This window comes from Perognathus longimembris, chromosome 18 (genome assembly GCF_023159225.1).
Source record: "Perognathus longimembris pacificus isolate PPM17 chromosome 18, ASM2315922v1, whole genome shotgun sequence".
Taxonomy (NCBI): domain Eukaryota; kingdom Metazoa; phylum Chordata; class Mammalia; order Rodentia; family Heteromyidae; genus Perognathus; species Perognathus longimembris.
In genome coordinates, this window is record NC_063178.1 from 24,456,576 (window position 1) to 24,478,564 (window position 21,989).

The window sequence follows — 21,989 nt, forward strand, 5'->3', positions numbered from 1 at the left end:
CTTGAGCAAAAATAGCTCAAGGACAGTACCCAGGCCCTGAGTTCAAGCCCCACAATGGACAAAAAATAAATAAGTAAAAGAAGGGAGAAGCAGCAACTAGGAGGTGGTGTTGGGGAAGCTAGCATGAGCACTTGTTCCACATGAACAGAGTCCAGATGAAAGAAGAAAATCTATGTCAGAAAGCGAAGGGAACACAGGGGCATGCGCACATGTGCTTAGAAACCCAGATAGATACACAGGAAGCAGAGATGGAAGGATCAAAGTCCTATCACAAAACACAGGCAGAGCGACGTGATTCACACCTGTAATCTCAGCTACTTAGGAGTTAAAACTAGGAAGCTTATGGTCCAAGGACAGCCCTGGGCAAAAGCTGGAGACCCTCTCTGAAAAATAAACTACAGCAAAAAATTAAAAATAAAAAAAAGCTGAACACGCCTAGCAAGTGCACGCGTATCCTTAGTTCACACTCCACAGTAGCACCAAAAGAATGGATTTGTGATCCTATTTGTTGATGAAAGAACCTTATAATGCACAAAGAACACCTGGACAGTTTTGCTGTACTATGAGTCAGAGGTGGCACAAATTAAAATAATAAGGAGAAGGGGGTTCTGAGCAGTCCACCCCCCACCCCATCCCCTCAGAACCTTTCTTTCGCTTGCTTTTTTTTCCCTCCTTTTCTTTCAAGGGAGTCTGGCTGAGTCATGGTTCTAAATAGGTCATTGCCGCTGAATAAAAGTAGCTCTCGGATTCAGTGAAATGGCCTTTTCGGCTCACCACCTTAAAAGCATTTCCCTCGGTGTGTTTCAGCTGCCTGGCTCTCCGGCTGATTCTTTGAAAGTTGATTTAATCCCAGCACTTCATAAAATGTGGGTATCCATGAAAGCAAGAACATGTTATTCACGTTCAGGAGAATTCTCTGAAAGAGTGGAATCAAACCAAACGCACAGGAACAGGCCCAGGTCTGGCAAGCTGGGGCCATGGGAGCGGGGTGCTCGCAGGATTACAGGAAGCAGGCTCTCCCCCACTCTCCCCGAAGTTTCTCATTAAATGCCAGAACGGAGCATCGCGCCTTGCCAAGATCCCCCCCTTGGCTCCCTGCGCTGTTCAATCATTCTTTTTTATTGCAGCTCACTAGTCTGAGAACAATAATGGCAATGGCCACTGGCTGATGATTCTGGCAGTTCTGTGAATTATCACATAAAATGAAGTGCTGGGCTACATTCCTTTCTCCATGGGGTTCAGAGTCACACCTCTGCGCATGCCTGGCCACCACCAGGCCTATCTTCAGGACTGTCCCCCTGAATTAGTGACCAAAGCCACAAAATGACTTTGCGGAGTATTTCGCATTCGATTTGCTCTTATCTTTTTTTGTTGTTACTGAGAGCCTTGCTGGCCTCAAACTCTCAATTTTCCTGCCTCAGCTTCCCAAGTACTGGCATCATATGCCACCATACACAGCCATTGTGTATTTTAAAGTAGGGGCTGGGAATGTGGCCTAGTGGTAAAGTGCTCGCCTCGTGTACATGAAGCCCTGGGTTCGATTCCTCAGCACCACATACATAGAAAAAAGCTGAAGTGGTGCTGTGGCTCAAGTTGTAGAGTGCTAGCCTTGAGCAAAAAGAAGCCAGGGACAGTGCTCAGGCCCTGAGTCCACACCCCAGGACTGGCCAAAAAAAAAAAAATAAAGTAGGTACTAAATGTGACTTAAAGGTAGAAATAATCTACTGTCTTATTTCTTTTTGCATAATTCCTTCCTTCTCTTCTTCCTTCCATCTTTCTTGCCTTTGTTTAGGTTAAAAAGAAACTCAGTGAAGTTGGCTTTGACCAAAACCAAAGAACATTCTAGAGAGAATCACCATGCATCTCTCTTGTAGCCCCCAGGCAGCACATTTTACTGGCTTTCTGGGAGGAAATGATCTAGGTGTGATGAGATGACTAAGACAGTACCTGGCAAACATCACGGATTCAGCCATCACAGTTATCAGATTGGAAGTGTTTTGGAGGCACAGTGTGTTCTGAAAATATTTCCAGGGTTGCCCACTACAAAAAAAAAAAATTAATGAAAAGGGGGATAGAGACTTTAGAAAATTGCTTAGTGGAGTGATGGACATTAATTATAGTTTGGTTAAGAAGAAATTACAGATCCTGAAGAAAAAATGGAGATGATGTATCAAAATAGAATGAAAGAAACGAGATCAGAATCATCCACAGGCATCCATGAGCACCTACTGCTACCTGTCAGTCTCTGCGTCACGTACAGATTCCATAACAACAAATTACTGTCAGTAATTACTATTACCATTTAGATCTTAGGGCTAATCACGGTACATTAAAACATAAAGAAAATCAGGCGTGGCTATAATCCCACCCACTTCAGAGGCAGAGACAGGAGGATCACAAGTTTGAGGCCAGCCTGGACAGTTAGGGAGACTATCTCAACAATAAAACTCCAAAGAAAAGAACTGAGGAGAGGAGGCGGGTGAGGAGGCCTCTGGAAAGCAGAGTGCTCGTGTATGTGGCCCTTGCTTCGATCCCCAGTCCCAGAAAACAAGATAAAAAATGTTAAAAGTATAAAATATTTATTTCCTTAGAGATGAAGGAAAAATGGTTCCAAACTAGGACAGATATGCCCTCTAATCTCGGGCCTTCGTGCTTCACCATCACATGGTACAAAGTGGAAAGACAAGAGGAGAGAATGGGAGGACAAGTATGGGGGGGGGGGTTCCTACCTTGCTTTTATACCACCCCACTGCGGTGACAACTAACCCACAGTGATGACACCAGTCCCTTGTCGAGGGCAGAACCCTCATGACCACATTCCCTTTACTAAGGCCCCTTTTCCAGCACCACCGCATTGGATTAAATTTCCCATGCATGGGGGAAGGGAAGGAAGGGAGGGAGGGAGGGAGGGAGGGAGGGAGGGAGGGAGGGAGGGAGGGAGGGAGGGAGGATGGGAAGGAGGGAGGGAGGGAGGGAGGGAGGGAGGGAGAGAGGGACAAAATGAAATATGCTGTGTTGTAAGATTTGATCTGATTTGGGGGGGTAGAGTTGAGTGGGGTTGCAAGGCTGCACATTCATTTGGATGAGGTAGAGTGCCTCCAATCCAGTATTTTGATGGCTATTCTGGATATAGAGTCTCATGGACTTTTTTTTTTCATGGGGGCTAGCTTTGAATCTTTGGATAACCGCCTCCTGAGAAGCTAGGATTATAAGCATGAGCCATCAGCACCTGACTTGATCTAATTTTTTTCAGTATTATATAAATTCAAGAGATAAATGAAAGGTCAGTTAAAGAAACAAAACTCCATTACTTGAGAGGAATACTCTCACCACTTAGCTCATTAGAATAACATACAAACACATATTTTTGTCTTGGTGGAGCTTTGGCTCACGTGCTAGAGTGCTGATCTTGAGTGAAAAAGCTAATTCGAGACTTAGTATCAGCACACACACAAACGTGCTTAATACTAATAATTAAATATAAATAAATAAATGGAATATAATCAGCATTCTTAGGGGAGATGCAGGTGGAGGGTTTGTGAGCCCATAGTAAGAGGCCTAAACATGTCAAAAATAAGGACCAGGCCCCTCTGTTTCTCAAAGCTCACCCCTTCCCTTTGGGTTGAGAATCCATTGGTAAATACCAAATCCCTAAAGATTTGCTTCGCCACATGGGACCGTTGCAATGAGTATATATGATCTGAGCTCAACATCCTCTGAGCTCAACTCTGAGCTGACCGACAGGGTGCATGCCACCTGAACTGTCGAGGTGGAAGGACTTTATGGATAGTTGTAGGCTGCATCTAATCTGAATATAGATACTGAAATTATGCTACCCAGGAATTGTGAAGGGACTGAGAAAATGAAATCTCAAATAGCTGGATTTATTTTCAGTCATTTGGAATTAATGGGCAGAGAAGGACCAGCTGGCAAATAGTGAAATTCTAACTGTAAACTAAACATGTCTTTATATTGTGAGCCAGATTTTCATTATATTCTAAAACAGTGGTTTTGTTTATTTCAGAATGTCCTCATTGTTGAGGTAAGCTGCCTTTTCCTTTGCCATCTTACTGGTGAGTTTTAATGACAGAATTTGCTATCAGATTAGCCAAGGACTGTCTGAGTCCTCACTGTCCTAATTAATGCATTTGGATTAATTAGAATCAAGTAGACTCACTATCTGTAAGCAATTTAGAATTAAAGCTTTGCAGTAACAATTTATCCTGTTTTATATCCAGTTTCCCACCTATGTGAATTGGCTCTTACACACCAATTTGTGAATCTGATGGAAAGAAAAGTAACCCAACTCCTCAAAGCAGTAAATAAATCTACTGCTAAAACTAATTTACCAGTACAATCAAGATTTAGACATCTCTTTACCCTTCATTTCATCTTTTTTCTAATGCCCGCTAATGTTTTTAGGCAAGTCTGAGATAGTTTCAATATTGAAATCATAAATACAGTCAAAAATGACAATCTAGGGGAGAGCTATGATTTTTTTAAATTGTTTTTGTCTTTTGGGGGCTTTTGTTTTGTTTTGTTACAAAGAAAGAGAGAAAGGAAGAGAAAACAGAAGACAGCAGTGTACTGGTCCGGCAAATGGTCTCATCCGGGATCATGTCTGTCTTATCAGCAGCAAAAATTCAGGGAGGTTGTGGGGAGGCGGTCTCTTTTCATGCTTTTGTCTGGCAATTGCTGTTTACGCCTAAACCCATGAAGTAGACCCTCCAGCCAAATGAATTGCCCAAGCCTGGCTAAATTCAGACCTGTTGTGTTGAGCAGCAGCCATTGACAGCTGATTTCTGTCTCAAGGACAATAAATTGCAGAGTCCCATTCTGCCTTAATTGTGAAGGCACAGCGCGTCAGCCGAGATGAGCAGAGCCCGGGGCAGCCTCAGACCCTCAGAACTCATGGCTGTCACCAGCTGCTGCCCCCAGACGTCTCACTTCCCAGCCATAGAATCCCCTATTGAGGGGGGGAGGCCGAGGGGCAGGGCTTTATCCTTTCAGGGTATTCAGATGTACAACCCATGCCCATGAAAATTCATGCGCCTCCTATTGTGTCCTGTAACCTCATGGCTAAATTTAGTCCCCAAATATGCATGCACGAGTCCCAATGTACTCAGCCTGGACGAGCCCCATGGGCTCTCCAAAGATTGAATTTAGCTGTTGACCCCCCCCCCCCCCCGCCCAACTCCATGTTGTGAGAATTATCCGTTTCCAGAAAGACTAAGCACACAGAAACCAGTGTACTTCCTTACCTTGTCTCTAACTGGTTTGATGTTTGTAATTATCCTGCCCCATTTATAAAAGGCTGTTAGGCTGCACAAATACCTTTTGTTGAACTTGTCTGTCCTTCTGCAAAGGATGTGGTGGGAACTGGGCGGACCATGAGAGCCCTGCTTGGCAACATAAGGAAATACAAGCCCAACATGATTAAGGTAGCCAGGTGAGTAGGACTTGAGCTGCATGGTGGCTTCCATCTTCCCAGCCACACCCAAGAGGGATCCAAACACCCGGTGCTCTTTCCAGAGAGCTCAGTCTGTTGCCCATTCCTCACCAAGTCTTACCTGGGGTGTTATGCTTTGAGCCCAATGAAAAGTAGCCTGAAAGGGGAAGGGGGAAGGATGCAATTGCTGTGTTTTCTGAGCCCCTCTTGACCTTGACGGTGCCCCTATGAGCTGCTTACAGGGCCAGCTGGATGAGCCCCGTGCAATTGCTCAGCTCCTTTCATCTTTATCCATAACTATGGGTGTAACTGTAGCACCAAAGGCCACAATTACCCAGACCAAAGCGGGGAAAATCCATCGGTTTTGTTCGTTCAATTTGCAATTCACGGAGACTTTATTGGGATAACAAAAGCATATGTTTTTTCCTATTGAATGGCAGTTTGTTGGTGAAGAGAACACCCCGAAGTGATGGCTTTAGACCTGACTGTAAGTACGTGCGTGGTTTGGGTTTTCATGTGTATGTGTGCTGGTGTTCAGTTTTATGCTGAAGAATTATTGGTTGTCCATTGGATGGCAATGCGTGTTACATAAATGCGGTGTAGGGCTGACCATCCCACAAATTCCTCTCCTCAACTGCCTTGCAAAAGATGTCAGAACCCTTTAAAATTCAATGTCTTACATTTTCTAATTTGCATTTTCCACAGGAACTCTGCCCTGTGCTTGGGATTTTTTTGTTGTTGTTGTTACATTTTAGGCAACTCTGTAAGTTCAATAACTTACACGATTAGATTTCCTGGTAGAGAAAGACTTAACTTTGAGAAACTAACTCAGACACATAGCATTCCTTCCTAATGGCTGTTCCTACTAATGGCAGCATCTCCACAAAGTTTTTGGCTCAATTGCCAAACAATGCACAATGGTGACCTTTTAGCGAAGCCCACAGAAGAGGGTGGGGAATCTGTCTCCCTATCACCTCCACGCTCAAGTTCAGAAACACAGAGAGAGAGCCATCAGGGACCTGTAGATAGCATCTTCACACATGCCTTCAGACACGCGTGCTGGGGGCCATCTCCATCTGGGGCCCTTTTCCTCTCCTGAACAGGACCAGGTCTATGCCAGAAAGGATAAGCAAACCACTGGATTATTTATTATTCTAACACTAGAGGCATTTTTTTTCACCTGCACAAAGCAGACTTCAGCTCGATTTTTATAACTTACGTTTGCTCCGAAGCCCCTGGGAAAATTTGGCTACAACTCTCATCAGCAAGCTGAACAAACATTGGAAACAGAGGCCCGCACTGTATGGATGGGTCCTCTGCCAGTGACTCATTCTCAGCACAAGTCTCAGTCCTGTGCTGGGTGCATGGACTCTGGTCCCTTTCACTCCGGCCAGAGAGACCCAGTCATGTGTTCCTGTTGGTTTCTGGATGTCAGTAAGGTTACGTGAGGTTACACACAGGAATTTTGTAAGGAAATCATACAAGATAGTCACGGTGTAGATAAGATTTTTAACTGAGTTTGAAAAACATTCACTTCAAACATATCCGGTATGTTTGAATTGTATATGTCTTATGTCACCTATAACATAAACATCGATAAAATAACAGCAGTTGCTAGGGCTGGGGTGTGACCTTTGTGAAGCCTTTGCCTAGCATGTGCAAGGACCCGAGAGCAAGTCCCAGCAGTGCAAACATGCTAAACAGTGCTCAGGAAGCTCCATGATGACCGTAACTATGTAGAGGTAGCTATCATACATACCCACTTAACAGATGAAACAGAAGAAATGAAATAGCAAGGTTACGATCACATGGCCACAGTGTAAGGCCAGTTTCCATTCTCATTATGGTCATTGCAAACCCAAGTCTCAATTCTGCACTCAGGTACCAGCCAGCAGTGGGTCACTTAGTCCTGACTGTCCAACTGAGCCATCATCCCTCATTTATTCCATGACATCACAAGGTTTGGCTGTCTAAGCTGGCTTTGAGCTTTAATTTTCCCAGTCTGAGTTACTACCACACCTATTGTGGAGGGGATTGCGTTGCTCACTATAAAGTCAGTGTTACAGTTACAGTCAGGATTTCCTGGGATTTGCTCAATGTCTGTTAGCCAGCTCAGAATCTCTGTTTCTTTCTTCCAGAATTTCTGAGGTTTTGCATCTTCTGTTCCTTTCTCAATATAGACTCTGTAGTATGTGTTCATGCTCAATGTAACTTTTCATGTCTTTCTTTTTAGTCTTGTTGATTCTCTTGGACTTGTGGGGGTGTTTTGGAGTCAAGGCCTCCCTATGTAGCCCAGATTGGCCTGAAACATGCAGTCCTCTTGCCTCAGGCTCCTGAGTGCTAAATGAGAGGATGACAGGCATTTGCCACCATGTCTCGTTCCTCTGTTTATTTTTCTCAAAAAAAACAAAAACAAAAAACTCAGCAGTTTGTAAGAATATAACAGCTTTCCCCATCAGTGACCCCAAAATTGAGTCTTCTAGAAAACAGACTTCTTACATTTGACACTTTTGTAAGTAGGAGCTAATTGTTGTTTTCCATAACCGAGAATCTGTGGTCACAAGAAATGGTGGTATGTGGTAACCAGGCGGATAGCTGCCTGGAGATAACTTGAAGCCCACTGGCTCTTCCAAAGTTCAGTTTCATCAAAGGAAAACAGGGCAACTCTTTTGTACACACTGGAGCAAACAAACTCACAAGACTCCCAGGATACTGAAAAAATGAAAACCATTGAGCCAAGACACATTTATTCTATTTCAAAGGCCTTTGAAAAAGGAGAATACATAACTGTTCTTCCAGTATTCTCTCCAATAAAAATCACCTTCCTTCAAATCCAATCCTTTTTATGTGTATGTATGTGCCAGAGCTTGAACTCACCACCTGGAAACTCAGTGTTTTTGCTCAAGGGCTGGCACTCTACCACGTGAGCTGAACCATTTCTGGCTCTCTACCACTCTACCTTCTGGTAGAGATTTTTTTAACATCTCATGGACTTCCCTGCGGGGCCTGGTTTTGAACCATAATCTTCAGATCTCAACCTCCTGAGTAGCTAGGTTTTACAAGTGTCAGCCACCAGCAGGCAGTGCAAAGTCTTCTTTTGATGAACCCAAGCTCTTCTTGCTGCATTTAAATCCATTTCCTCTCATTCTGTCCTTATTAGAGATAAAGAGCTAATTAGTATCCTCTGCATTGTAGACTCAATGACCAGCATTAAAATAGCCCTTAGCACTCTCTTCAGCAAGCAGAACAGCCCCAGTTCTCCTGCTCTTGTCTCCCAAGTTTTGCTTCTAGCCCTTCAACCAGGGAGGATAGTGCCCCTGCGGGAGACTTGTTTCCCAATGACTATGGCTTGCTCGCCTAGTCGTATACTGTGGAACCTTAGGGCCTTCTGTGTGAATGGTCCTTTGTACTTTCCAGAGCATTTTCTTTGGCATTATGTCATTACAGGCTGCTTGCTTTGGAACAATGGGGCACATGACTAACGCATACTTCCTTCTTGTTGCGTCCTGAGCCCTTCCTCCTCTCTGTACCCTGACAGTCCAATCATTCTTCATGCGTGTTTGTTTGGTTGCCTCGTCTCCCAGGGAATCATTCTTATCCAGGTCCCTGGTAGACTTGTCCTTGCCTTACCATTTTCTCACTTATACCTACACTAAACCCTAGGTCCTCAGTTTAAGTGCCCACAATCTGGTGACAGTGTTATGTTTGTGCTCTTAATTTGTTCCCTCTCTCTCTTTTTGCTAAGATGTTGGATTTGAGATTCCGAACGTGTTTGTGGTGGGATATGCCTTAGATTACAATGAATACTTCAGAGACCTGAATGTAAGTTTTGCATGCAAAACCCTAACTAACTCTCTTTGCAATAAGAACGTAAAAGTGACACCAACATAACAAGTGACTGAAATGGTAACAGTGGCAACTGCAATTTATTGGGTATCTTCTGTGTGAGGAATATATTGGGCACTTTGCATCCACACCACCCAAATCGTCCCTCCACCTTGCATGGCAGGTGTCAGGACAGAGCAATGATGATTCTATTTGGTTTAAAAAAAAAAAAAAAGAATTAGGAAGCAAAAGGCACAACCACAGCTCCACACTGATTTTGCTCCACAGTCATCCACCGAGCCCAGCCAATTCTGATAAATAGCCAGATAGTCTATAAACGGTCTCATGTCAGGACTTGAAACTGACCAGGTTCTGATGACAGTGGTATGTGGTTCCTGAATGATTTCTCCCTTTGAGAAAATGGTCTTGATACACAGATGGTCTCAGTATTATAGTGTGAGCTCCTGGCTGTGCGACTCATCACTGGATGATCTAGAGGTAGGCCTTTTATCCTGAGTGGTCCTGTGTGTTACTCTTACAACTCTTTTTTTTTTTTTTTTTTTTTTTTTGCCAGTCCTGGGCCTTGGACTCAGGGCCTAAGCATTGTCCCTGGCTTCTTCCCGCTCAAGGCTAGCACTCTGCCACTTGAGCCACAGCGCCGCTTCTGGCCGTTTTCTGTATATGTGGTGCTGGGGAATCGAACCTAGGGCCTCGGGTATACTGAGGCAGGCACTCTTGCCACTAGGCTATATCCCCAGCCCCTGTGTGTTACTCTTAGAAATTAGGAATCTCTATAAAAGGTTGCAGAGTGAAAAGGCCGGGAGGTATGAGATGCTGCTGTAACTGAACCCCAGAGCAAGGACAAGCCCCACAGTGAAATCCCTAGGTCCCTTCCCATCCCCTCCATTCCAGCCTTCCAGTTGTGTCATTGCTCAGCAATTCCTTGCGTTCCATGAGCTACCCACATATCCTACCAACCAACCCCCCTTCTCACCTCTATTAGCCTACCCCATTTCTTTGGTTGTCCATAAAAATATTCCCAAAATGTTTCTTACTGCCCAAATTAGGTTGAATAAAAGTCCATACTGTGCTTGTCACTGTTATTTCTCCATTTACCCAAGCAGTTGTCATTAATAGATGTCTAGCTCTGCCAGCAGTGAATATACTCAGCATTTCTAGTTATGGGAGACTTGAGTAACTGGATTCAGCATAGGGCTCAGGACCAAAACTACATCCTCTTGTCCGCCATTTGTCTGGGTCTCTAGATTTTACACACACACACACACACACACACACACACACACACGTGCGCACACATGCGTCAAGGGACAAGAACCAGTTTCATTATGGCCTTTGGTTATTACTGCATACCGTTTTCTAGACTTCTCACTTTGTGAAGGAATTGATGCATGTCAGTCCTTTATTGTTGCAGCACATCTGCATGATCAACGAACATGGGAAAGAGAAATATCGCGTGTAAAGGAGCAAATTCCAACCAACGAAATCCCAGCCACCTGAGTCTTCCTCCTCCTTCCTCTCCGGAAGCCAGCAAGTAACGTCTGTCTCCCCAGCAGACTCCAAAAGTAAAGAGAAAGTCGAGCGAGAGCTTTCTGAGTTCTAAAGGTTCTTAAGGAAAAGAAAGCAGTACTTACATTTGACGTGTTCCAAATTAAACATTCCACCTTGTGACTCAGCGGACCTGCCCACCACCTTACTCCCAAGCTACACCTTCCTTTAATCCATGCAGTCATTACATCTGAAGCCTCGTGCTAAGAACACCCCCACCTGCATAGTCAAATAGTTTCCTCTGTGTGTGTGTGTGCGTACGTGCATGCATGTGTGTGTACGTGCATGCATGTGTGTGTGTGTGTGTACGTGCATGCATGGGTGTGAGTGCTGGTCCTGGGGCTTGAACTCAGGGCCTAGACACTGTCCCTGAGCTTTATTGCTCAAGGCTAATGCTTTATCACTTGAGCCACAGCTTCCCTTCTGGCTTTGTGGATAATAAATTATAGGTAAGAGTCCCATGGACTTCCCGCTGGCTTCAAACTGTGATCCTCAGATCTCAGCCTTACAACTAGTTCAGATTACAGGCAAGAGCCACCTAACTTTTAAAATGTTCTATTTTTTAAATGTTTTAGAGTAGTAAAGAAAACCTGCAAACTACTTACCTTGGGAGCCTATATGCTAGGAATGAAACTAGATTCTCCTAGTAAAGAAAAAAAAAAAGGAAAGGGGAAAATTAATATAACTTTCTGTTGGTGCTTTTCTACCAGGACATTATTATCTGCTTTGACAGAGCTTTCCAGAAACTCAGGGTTCCGTGAATGTTAATGTTGTTCTGCAATGAATCTTTGCTCGGTTCTCTCAATCTGAGCTTCCGGCTTATGTTGACAGTAAGTCATGTATGCATGGATGTACTCAACTGTGTTTAATACTCTGAATTTTAATGAGGAAAAACACAATGGCAGCCGAGGCCCTGGTCGTAAGTGTCACCCTTTCATTCATGTGGGACCGAAGCACATGGCAGAATTGAGTGAGGGAGCGTTCCCAGTGCTTCCAACCAAGCAAAGACCAATGTTAAGACCCTGGTGAGTGCCGCCCTCAGCCCCAACACCGAACTCAAATTAGTTCATCAAGTGTCCTTGTAAGACTTAGCACAATGCAAATTGCTATAAGAAGCAAGCAGAGATTCACAATTTTTACTGAATCACACCTTTGTTTCTATTATCACTGTTATATCAGACACTTTCTAATTTATGGGGATTTAATTGAAAAGCAACTTGAGTGTCATTAGAGCTCCTTTTTTCTTCCCCCCTCTCACTTTCTAAAAAGAACAATTTCAAAATAAATAACTAGGCAGCCTTTGTTTGGTTCTGAGCCATATGTGGTACGTTGTGATTATGTTCTAGCTTCCTTTAAACTAATAAAAAAATTAAGAAAACCTGTTACTCTTCATAACTGTTTACTGTTTTACTTCCACTTTTATATTTTTATATAGTTTCAGCCATTGAAGTGTGTATATACCAGTAGCTTAAACATCCTATAATATATACCTGAGCTATAATTTATAATTTTACTTTTGTGAACCCGGATTCAATCCAAAATATGTACTTGTAGAAGCAAACATTAAGATCTCTTTCTCCCTCTTTCTCTCCCTCCATTCCCTCCTCTCTCTCTCTCCCTCTCTCTCTCTTTCTCTCTGTCAGCAAGCTTGTTTTGTGAGAACCAGGAATCTTAACTTGCAAAAGAAGCTTTTCTTGATATCTTTGTCCCAGCCTAGAAGAAAACAAACCACACCCAGATATCCCAAGAGAGAAATCACAAAGGGAATCCTTTCTAGCTTTGTTCTGTGGGAGAATTGGTACCCAAGTTACTGATTAATACTATGTACAACTAGCTGCTTTCTTAAAATATGAAAATTAATGTTCTAAACAAAACTTTCCACTAGGTCACCCTTCTGTCAGATGACCTAGAAAAATCTTGGCAAGCATTTGGTTGTAAATACAAATTATCTATAAAATATATGGTATGAAAATATTCTCTTAAAATTCATGAATTTTTGTAAGCATTGGTGTAGAAAGGATAGTGATCCACTTCATGAGATTTTTTTTTTAGAATTTATGTATTTAAGCCTAAAAGAAAACTCACTAAATATAATGATATTCAATAATGTTTGACAGTGATGTCCAAAAATGTCATTTTAGGAAAAATAGAATTTCTCTCTTTTAAAACTCAGCTATTTAATACCATTAGTTACTCACCCCCGATTAAAAATGTAAAGGCACATTTCTTCATAATAAATCCATTTATTGAGTGCTCTAAATTTGATTCAGAGGGTGTGTGTGTGTATGTGTGTGTGTGTGTGTGTGTGTGTGTGTGTGTTTCATTGGGAAACTTGAATTCCATTATAATCAATGTAATTTGTAAGACATTAGAGTTCTCTAAATGAATTGGGCACCCTCATTATCAACTGACCCTGGATGGAATGTACCACAGGCGGAGCTGTGTACCTTCCAGTGTGAACTGTGAATGGTCAACTCTCTTACTTGCTTTGTAGAATCCCTGGCTGTCCCTCCTAGGACATGGTAAGTGGTGTTTCAGGTCTTCTGTGACTGTAAAGAGCCTGTTCGAGTACAGCCAGGCACTTGCTCAGCATCCTGAGGGAAGGAGATGTGTATGTCTTCCTGATGGAGAGAGAGAAGTAGCTTATCACACTTGCAGAGTAATAGGGAACTAGCTCCTCCCTTTTGTGAGAAGGAACCCACCATGCTAAGACATTGAAATCCTAACCCGCACTCTCCTCCCTGTTGTCTGGCTAATTTGGGCAAGCAACGCATTAAAGGTTTTGTTTGCTTTGAGGTTAGGATGACTCACGAGGGCAGGAGGGCTGGCTGGGTCCAGAAAGGGAGTAAGGGGACTATGGAAAGGGCCCCATACTGGGATGCAGAAGATTCACCGAGATAGAAAGCCAGTGTTCATGGAGAGGGCTGTTTGGTTTTATGGGCCTAGCTACACTCCACAGAATGCTCTACAAAGCAGAATGCTCTACAAATGCTCTACAGGACAGCAGATGAAGCGCCAGTGCTGGCAGGCTTTAGCTGCACAATGGCCCCAGTGGGTCATTCCCCACAACTCACCGGGGAACAGGGCAACACTTAGGAGTAGGGAGGAGCAGACCTGCAGCACTCAGATGTTTGGGACAAACTCAGGGCGAGGAAGAGTGCTTCCAGCCAGGCCTTCACAAGACTTAAGCTTCCATGAGCTTCAGACACCACAGACATCCACAAGGACCACACAGCTCCTCTTGAATGTCGATTGCACCTGGGACAAAAGTCAGAGTAACTGACGAGCACAGCTTAGAGCGCAACGACCAGGCCCGTTGCCATAGTAGCCAAGTGTGGACCCTGGCTGACCACTGCACCAGCCCCAGGACGGAGCGCCTTCCTAACCAAAGGGTGGCTTTTCTTATTCTGCTCAGAAAAGATGAGGGGTTTTTTATTGGTTGATGGCTGAGTGGTAATTTTTTTTTTCTACCAGAGTAGATTTTCCTGAAAAATAAATAGAAACACGAAATCCAAATGGAACAAATTAGTTGAACAAGTGTCACTGTGACCTCATTTATAACCAGAGTCTGATGGGTGCTGAGTGGTGACTCGGAAAAGCCCAACCTTTGTAGCCAGGCATCTGCGGCTCAGGCCTGTAATCCCAGCTAACCAGGAGGCTGAGATCTGAGGGTCTCGGTTCTGGGGAAGGAAACACCAACGGGGAGAGAGACAAAAGGTAAAAAGCAAGCCAATGCAACAGCAATACTTATAAAACAATATCCTGGGGCTGGGAATATGGCCTAGTGGCAAGAGTGCTCACTTCATATACATGAAGCCCTGGGTTCGATTCCCTGGCACCACATATGTAGAAAATGGCCAGAAGTGGCACAGTGACTCAAATGGCAGAGTGCTAGCCTTGAGCAAAGAGAAGCCAGGGACAGTGCTCAGGCCCTGAGTTTAAGGCCCAGGAGGACAAAAAAAAACAACTGTGCTGTAAACCAATGGGGGGCAGAGGGAACTGGGGATGGAGAAAAACGAAGGAGGTAACAAGTTTGATAAGAAATGTACTCACTGCCTGATATATGATACTGAAAACCCTCTGTACATTACTTTGACAATTAATTTTTAAAAATCCAAGATAGGAAAGCTCATAACATTCGCATATCTACTTAACCACCAAAAAGCGGGAAGTGGAGCTGTGGCTCAAATGGTAGAGTGCTAGCATTGAGCAAAAATGCTCAGGGAAAGCACCCAGACCCTGAGTTCAAGACTCAGGACTGGTGAAAGGGGTGGGGGGGGGCGAGGAAGGAAGGGAAAGGAATGGAAGGAAGGAGGGTAGGGATGGAAGGAAAGAAGGAGGGAAGGGAAGGAGGGAGAGAGGGAGGGGAAGAAAGAGAAAGAAACCATTGTAAATCATGGGACGGCGCTAGAGCACATACCTAGCAAGCAAAGGCCCTGGATTCGATCTCCAACACTAAAGTAGGGTGAAGGAGACTGGCAAGAAAAACTCATACTAGAAAATAACAAGATCCAGATAAGAAGAATGTACTAATTATCCATCACCTTATGATGAAACACCCTACATTTGAGCAGCTTAACTAACAGCATTACCTACTGATATTGGTATGAACTGGGAACACAGAGAAAAGACATAGCTCCAGCTAAGATGCGAAGGCCGAGGGCTTCCCCAAGTTCCCCCCCTGGAGCTGCCATTAACTGCACATACTTATGAATTTTAAATCAAATAATTCATCTCCTCAATTTCACACTAGCCATGATACAGTTTATTAGTAACATGTGGCATTGATTCGTCATACTAGACAGAACAGGCACAGGACATTTCCCTTATCAAAGTTTCGATGATGGCTGTATCCTGAAGGTTTGTTACACACACACACACACACACACACACACACACACACACACACGGCTTAGTGGATGTGGCTCTCAGCTGAACCTTAGCAGAGACTTGAGGTGAAATTCAGATGTGGCCTTTTCACATGGACCAGCCCCGCCTCTCCCCAGTCTGTGACAACAAGTTGGCTAGGTTCCAAAAGCAAATGGGAAGAGAAAGAAGAAGAAAAAAGAGAAGGGAAGCCATATTATTTTTCACATAGCTGACAGTCTTACCACATTTTATTAGTTAAGGCAATTAATTACAGGGGGGTTTCGGGGGGAGGGAACTTATGTTTCTGGTATAAATGTAACCACTTAATAGAAAAATCGCAACTTTAGATTATAAGATCCAGTGGCCTAGGTGTGGTGGTACATGCCTATAATCTCAGCTACACAGGAAGCAGAGATTAGAGGATTTCAGTCTGTTGCTGGCCAGACTAAAGTTAGGTGTCTACCTGAAAAATAACTAAAGAATTTTTTTTTTAAGAGAGAAGATGGATGTGGCTCAAGTGGTAGAGTCCTTTCCTTTTTGCCTAATAGGTATAAGGAGGTGAAATCAAATCGCCAAAAGATCAAACAGTAATGCCCGGTCCCAGTGGCTCACGCCTGTAATACTAGCTACTCAGGAGGCTGAGATCTAAGGACCATGGATCAAAGCTAGCCTGGGCAGGAAAGTCCTTGAGACTTATCTCCAATTAACCACCAGAAAACCGGAAATGGTGCTGTGGCTCAAAGTGGTAGAGCACTAGCCTTGAGTTGAAGAGCTCAGGGACAGCACCCAGGCCCAAAGTTCAAACCCCATGACTGACAAAAAAAAATAATAATAAGACCAAGCAGTATAGAAAACATATTTCTGTAACTGCCATAAGAAAAGTCTTACTGAAGTCCTATGTGCCCCATACATTTCCTATTAATGAAATTAGGAAAAGAGATGATAATTCAGTTATCATAATATACAATTGAAAATATAACTGCTCACAAAGACATTCAAGAATTACAGAATAAATTCTAGCCATGTGCAAGAAAATACAAGATAGTAAAAAAAAATTCATACTGCTTATCTTCATGATAAAGAGATGGTTTGGAACAAAATTATGAGTTTGGTGAAAGTTTATATTAAATTTTATTTATATTAAGTTACTTGAGTTTGTAATATACAAATATAGTAGAACTGTTTTTCATTATTAAGCACTCTTTAAATTGAACTCATGCTAGAATTCACTAGGTCTAATGTTATATGAAGAAATTATACATAATAATTTAGCCAAGAAACTAATCCAGAGCAGATATTCCTTAAAACACAATAACTAGTTACACATACATATACATATATAGTGTATGTGTTTATGTATTTATATAGCATATATACATACACAGTAATAAGATAAGTATACACAAGAGATATATTTTATGTATTTATATATAATCATAATCTGAAAACAGTAATCACCAAATCCATTAACAAACATTTTTAAAACAACAGATTAGTGAATTCTAGCCAATTGAGTTTTACAATGGAACTGTTCTGAGTCATCTATTCTTCTAATATTGAGTGACAAGAGTCGGTTGGCTGCAAAAAGAAATAAGTGTAATAGTCCTTATCTTTATTGTAACAAGGCTTTTGCTTCCCGCCGAGTGAAGAATATCCATCAAGAGCCTGAGAAAATGACTTACACTGCCTGGCTACTGATAACTGCATAGCCCTGATGGCTGTACTCCTCGGAGATCTGTCATGAGTGTAACAAAGCAGAGTGTGGAAGACTCCAGCCCAGGCCCCACTGGCTTGTGGACATCTCATAACTGATTTGGCTCAACTACTGTGTTTCATGTACTGTGCAAAGGCTCAGAAATAATACTCTGCACAGAATTTGGAGGTGAGAGTGTGGGATCACAAATGCGGATAATTAGGGTTCTTAATCTAAATTTATTATAATTTTGTCTTTTCATAAGGCACAAATCACTAGCATCAGGAATGAGAGATAATGGCATTACTACAGGTTATGCAGATATTAAGAGGATAATAAGAAACCATTTGATGGCTGAGATAAAATGGATATATCTGGAAAGAGAAAGCTGAATCAAAAAGAAATTATAAGAACTAAGCACCAGTGACGCAAATCTGTAATCCTAGCTACTCAGGAGGCTGAGGTCTGGAAGAACTCTGTTCAAAGGCAGACCAAGCAGAAAAGTTCATCTCCAGTTAACTAGCAGAATGGTGGATTGTAGGCATGGCTTGCATCATAGAATGGCAGCCAAGCAAATGCAGGACCCTGAGTTCAAAACCCAGTATCAGCAAAAAAGAGGAATGGGTGACTGGGGAAGAGAAGAAATCAATCGAATTGGGAATATGGCTCAAGCGGGCATCTGACTAGTCAGCAAACACTGAGTTCAAACTCAGAGAGAGAGAGAGGAGAGAGAAAGAATAGCCTGAAGAGTAGAATTCCCTGATGGACACACAAAAAATTCCTAAACAAAACCTCAGCAAATTGTACTTAATAGTAGATAAAAATAACCATGTATCATGAGCAAGTGGGATTTAGCCCAAGGCTGCAATATTGATTTAACTTTCAAACCAATACAATTCATCATATTTACAATGTGAGAATTGGAAAGCTTATGATCAAGCCGAGCACAGTGGTTTATGCCTACAATCCCACCTACAGGCAGGTAGAAATTGGGGGGATCATAATTTAAGGCCAGCACTGGCTGGTGAGGAGGGTGGTGACGTAAGCAAGATTTCTTCTCAACCAATAAACCAGGAATGGTGGTCCCAAGTTCGTCATCTAGCTAAGGGAAAGGCTATAGGTTTGATTTTCAGACAGCTTTGCGCAAAATGAGACTGTATTTGAAAAATAACTAAAGCAAAAAAAAAAAGGTCTGGGAGTATGGCTCGAGTGACAGAGTCCTGCCTCACCCTGAGTTCAAATCTTAGTACCACCCAAAACAAATCCCTCCCAAAACAAATCCTTCATGGTAGTTTATTTTAACTAGTCTGTGCCAAAATCTGACATTCATTTCTAATTAAATCTCTCAGTAAGCTAAGAAAAGAATTCCTTCAACTTGATAAATGCCAGCTATTAAAAAATAAATAAAACAAAACTTAAAAACCTATTTAAAAACAACTATTTCTAACATTGCCCTTACTGAAGAGAAGTTGGAGGCCCTCCTCTAAGATCCAGAGAAGGACAAAAGCTCTCTCTGCTCAGCACTGTGGTAAGGGTTCTTCTAGTCAGTGCAATAAGGAACTCAAACCAACAACAAAACAAAGTTCCCAGACTGGAACAGAAAAAAATCAAGAAAGAAAATAAGTTTATACTCCAATTCCAAGATCACATATGTAGAACAATCTAATGAGAGCAACCAAAAATCTCGTAGCACTGAAACCAGCACAATTGTGAGATTCAGTATTGAGGCACACAGACAATAAGAGCATGTACTAACAAAATAACCATCAACATTGAGATGTAAAAAAAAAAAATGCCCAATAAAAATGGGCAAAAGATCCTAATATACAAAGAAAAAAACAACATTGAGATGTAAATTATATCCTTTGCCAGAGCATCAATAGATAGGCAGTGCCTACGGATAAACTTGAAACATCTCAGAGCTGGAAGTGTTCTACTGAAAGAGGTGAAAGTGTTCTACTACAGCTCACATGTAAGTATCCCCCAGAAGCCAGTCTAGGCAGGAAAGCCCCTGAATCTCTCTCTTATCTCCAATTAGCAACCAAAAAGCCAGAAATGGAGCTGTGGTTCAAGGGGTAGAACGCACCAGCCTTTGGCAAATAAATAAATTAAGTAAGGGACAGCACTCAGGCCCTGAGTTTAAGCCTAGAACCAGCACACACACACACACACACACACACACACACACACACACACACACACACAGAGGAATGGAAATGTCAGTGTTTTATCCCCCTCTCTCATAAATCACATCTCCATTTTGAGACAGGAACAACACTGGGTCACTTGTATCCATGCTAGAAAGAGCAGGAACTACGTAGGTTCATCTTTGTCCCCAAAACTTCAAATAATGTTGGGGATCGGATGTATGTAAAAAACGCTTGTTAACCGAATAACAAAGCTAGTTTGATCCATTGGCCTAAGAATGGATTTGACTTTCTAGAAAACTAGCACCAGCTCTGTAAATAAGAAAGTTTAATAAAGAGAGAGGAGAAATGTCTTTGAAAAGTTGAAATTAGGTCTCTCAACAATGAACTTAGAGGAAAGCTCAGTCTTAGGAGAGAGTTAAGCTACCAGTGTTCATTTCCAATGTGACAGAGTGAAGGCTCAACCTCCATTCTTGTGAGTAAAGGCTAAAAGGGCTCCTGATCTCTACCAGGAAGAAAGAGAAGCCATAACTTGGATGAGAGAGAGAGAGAGAGAGAGAGATTTAAAAGATGCAGGGCTGAGAGAATAGCTTAGGGGTAGAGTGCTTGCCTAGTATGTACTAGGTCCTGAGTTTAATCCCCACCACTGAAAAAGGAAGTTGAGTTTCTCTGAAATATGCTCATGATTCAGAGGAGTAGGAAGGGAACCATAGAATGGAAAGGTCTATCTCCCGAAGCCCTTGCTTTTTATAAAGCTCTCAAGCTTTTCTGAATGGGAGGTGCGGTGACTCACGCCTGCAGTCCTAGCTACTCGAAAGCCTGAGATTGAGAAGACCACAATTTGAAGCCAGCCTGGACAATATATTCAAAAGATGGACTCCTGTTACCTAGAAAATAGAAATAGAAATATCACAGTCCAGGATAGAGCAAGCATAAACACAAGACTCTATTTGAAAACTAACAAAAGCAGAAAGGGCTGGAGTCCTGGTTCAAGTGGTAGAGCACCTACCTAGCAAGTACAAGACCCTCAGTTCAAACAAATCACTGTGTGAGGTTCTGTTTCCTTACATAGCATCTTGAATCATTCATGTTTTATGGCTTAAGTAGTATTTTGGATACCTGAATTCTGTTTGGAATGGTGTCCAAGGTTCCTCATTCCACAACAAAGCATAAGGTGCTTCAATTAACAAAGCTGCTAAACTTTGCTCCAATGTAGTTATGCAGTATGACTCATAATCCTTTTCTTTTTAAGTTCAGCTCAACATCTGGGAGATTATATAAGGAGAGAGGACGTTCTTCACAATCAAGGATTTTTCTGGACAGCATGTTTCTGCCATTGGCAAGCTTCCATTTTTCTCAGCTTTGCTCTCTTGATGGAATCGAACAGGTCCTTAATGTTTTCCCCCTCAAATTAACAAAAAGCAGGAACTTGGTTAGAGAATGCCCCATAAACTCCGGCAAGGCTTGATTTCTAAATCCTCCAATTAATGTCTCCACATTAATGGCCCCACCTTTGAAAACTACAAATAACAGGGAATGAATTAAGAGAAACAAACCATCAGAGTGAGATTTCTTTTAGAGGATCTATTTTAAACAATCTTTGTGGTCTTTCTGATAGCTGCTAGAAAGAAGTTAAGGATCAGATTGTACAAATCATCTCAAAATAAATCTTTTTTCCTGCCCAGATGTTTTCCACCCTCTTTTTGACTTCCTGCTCCTCTGATGGAAACAGTCTATGATAGGCATAGTACTAAAGGGGCTTGAAATGTGTTCCTGCAATTTTTAACTTTTAGTTTCTTGTTTTAGTCTAGTCTCTTATTAGTCTCAGAAATGAGAATAGGGATAGCAATATGTTGTCTGCAAAGGAATTGTATATGCTTTGGAATCTTTAAAAATTGTTTCTACCATTCTTACTTCAGGCAGGAAAAAAAAAATAACACTAACTCAATCTTATCCCCCACATGCTTACTGGGGAAAGAAACACCCAGAGTGCGTGTGTGTGTGTGTGTGTGTGTGTGTGTGTGTGTGTGTGTGTGTGTCTCAGCCAAACTAGATTAACAATGAGATCATAATTGGCTCCAGATACTTAAAAGCATCAAATGAGATTTATTTATTTATTTAGTGCCAGTACTAATTAGTGGAGCCTGAACTCAGTGCCCCACACTCTAACTTAACTTTTTCACTCAAAATTGGTGCTCTACCGCTTGAGCCACAATTCCACTTCCTACTTTTGAGCAATCAATTGGAGATAACAGTCTCACAAACATTTTGGCCCAAGCTGGCTTCAAACCACAGTCTTCAGATCTCAGTCCCATGAGCAGCTAATATCATAGGTTGTTAGAGCACCAGCAGTGCCTGGCTTGCCAAAAGACTTTCGAAATTGACACTCAATAAAGGAAGGTTATCAATTAATCAGTAAATAGAAACTATAAATGAAATG

The 21,989-nt window shown here is 42.3% G+C and overlaps 1 protein-coding gene across 2 annotated transcripts in view; it reads left to right on the forward strand.

Annotated features, from left to right (window-relative positions):
- Prtfdc1 (phosphoribosyl transferase domain containing 1) overlaps positions 1–11,090 on the forward strand; it is a 77,540-nt gene extending 66,450 nt beyond the window's left edge. For both annotated transcript variants that reach the window (XM_048367567.1, XM_048367566.1), the window contains exons 5-9: positions 4,025–4,042; positions 5,367–5,449; positions 5,890–5,936; positions 9,195–9,271; positions 10,707–11,090. In XM_048367567.1, the coding sequence (XP_048223524.1) occupies positions 4,025–4,042; positions 5,367–5,449; positions 5,890–5,936; positions 9,195–9,271; positions 10,707–10,754 (273 nt within the window). In that variant the 3' untranslated portion in view covers positions 10,755–11,090. The remainder of the gene's footprint in view (positions 1–4,024; positions 4,043–5,366; positions 5,450–5,889; positions 5,937–9,194; positions 9,272–10,706) is intronic.
- The last annotated feature ends 10,899 nt before the right edge of the window (positions 11,091–21,989 follow it).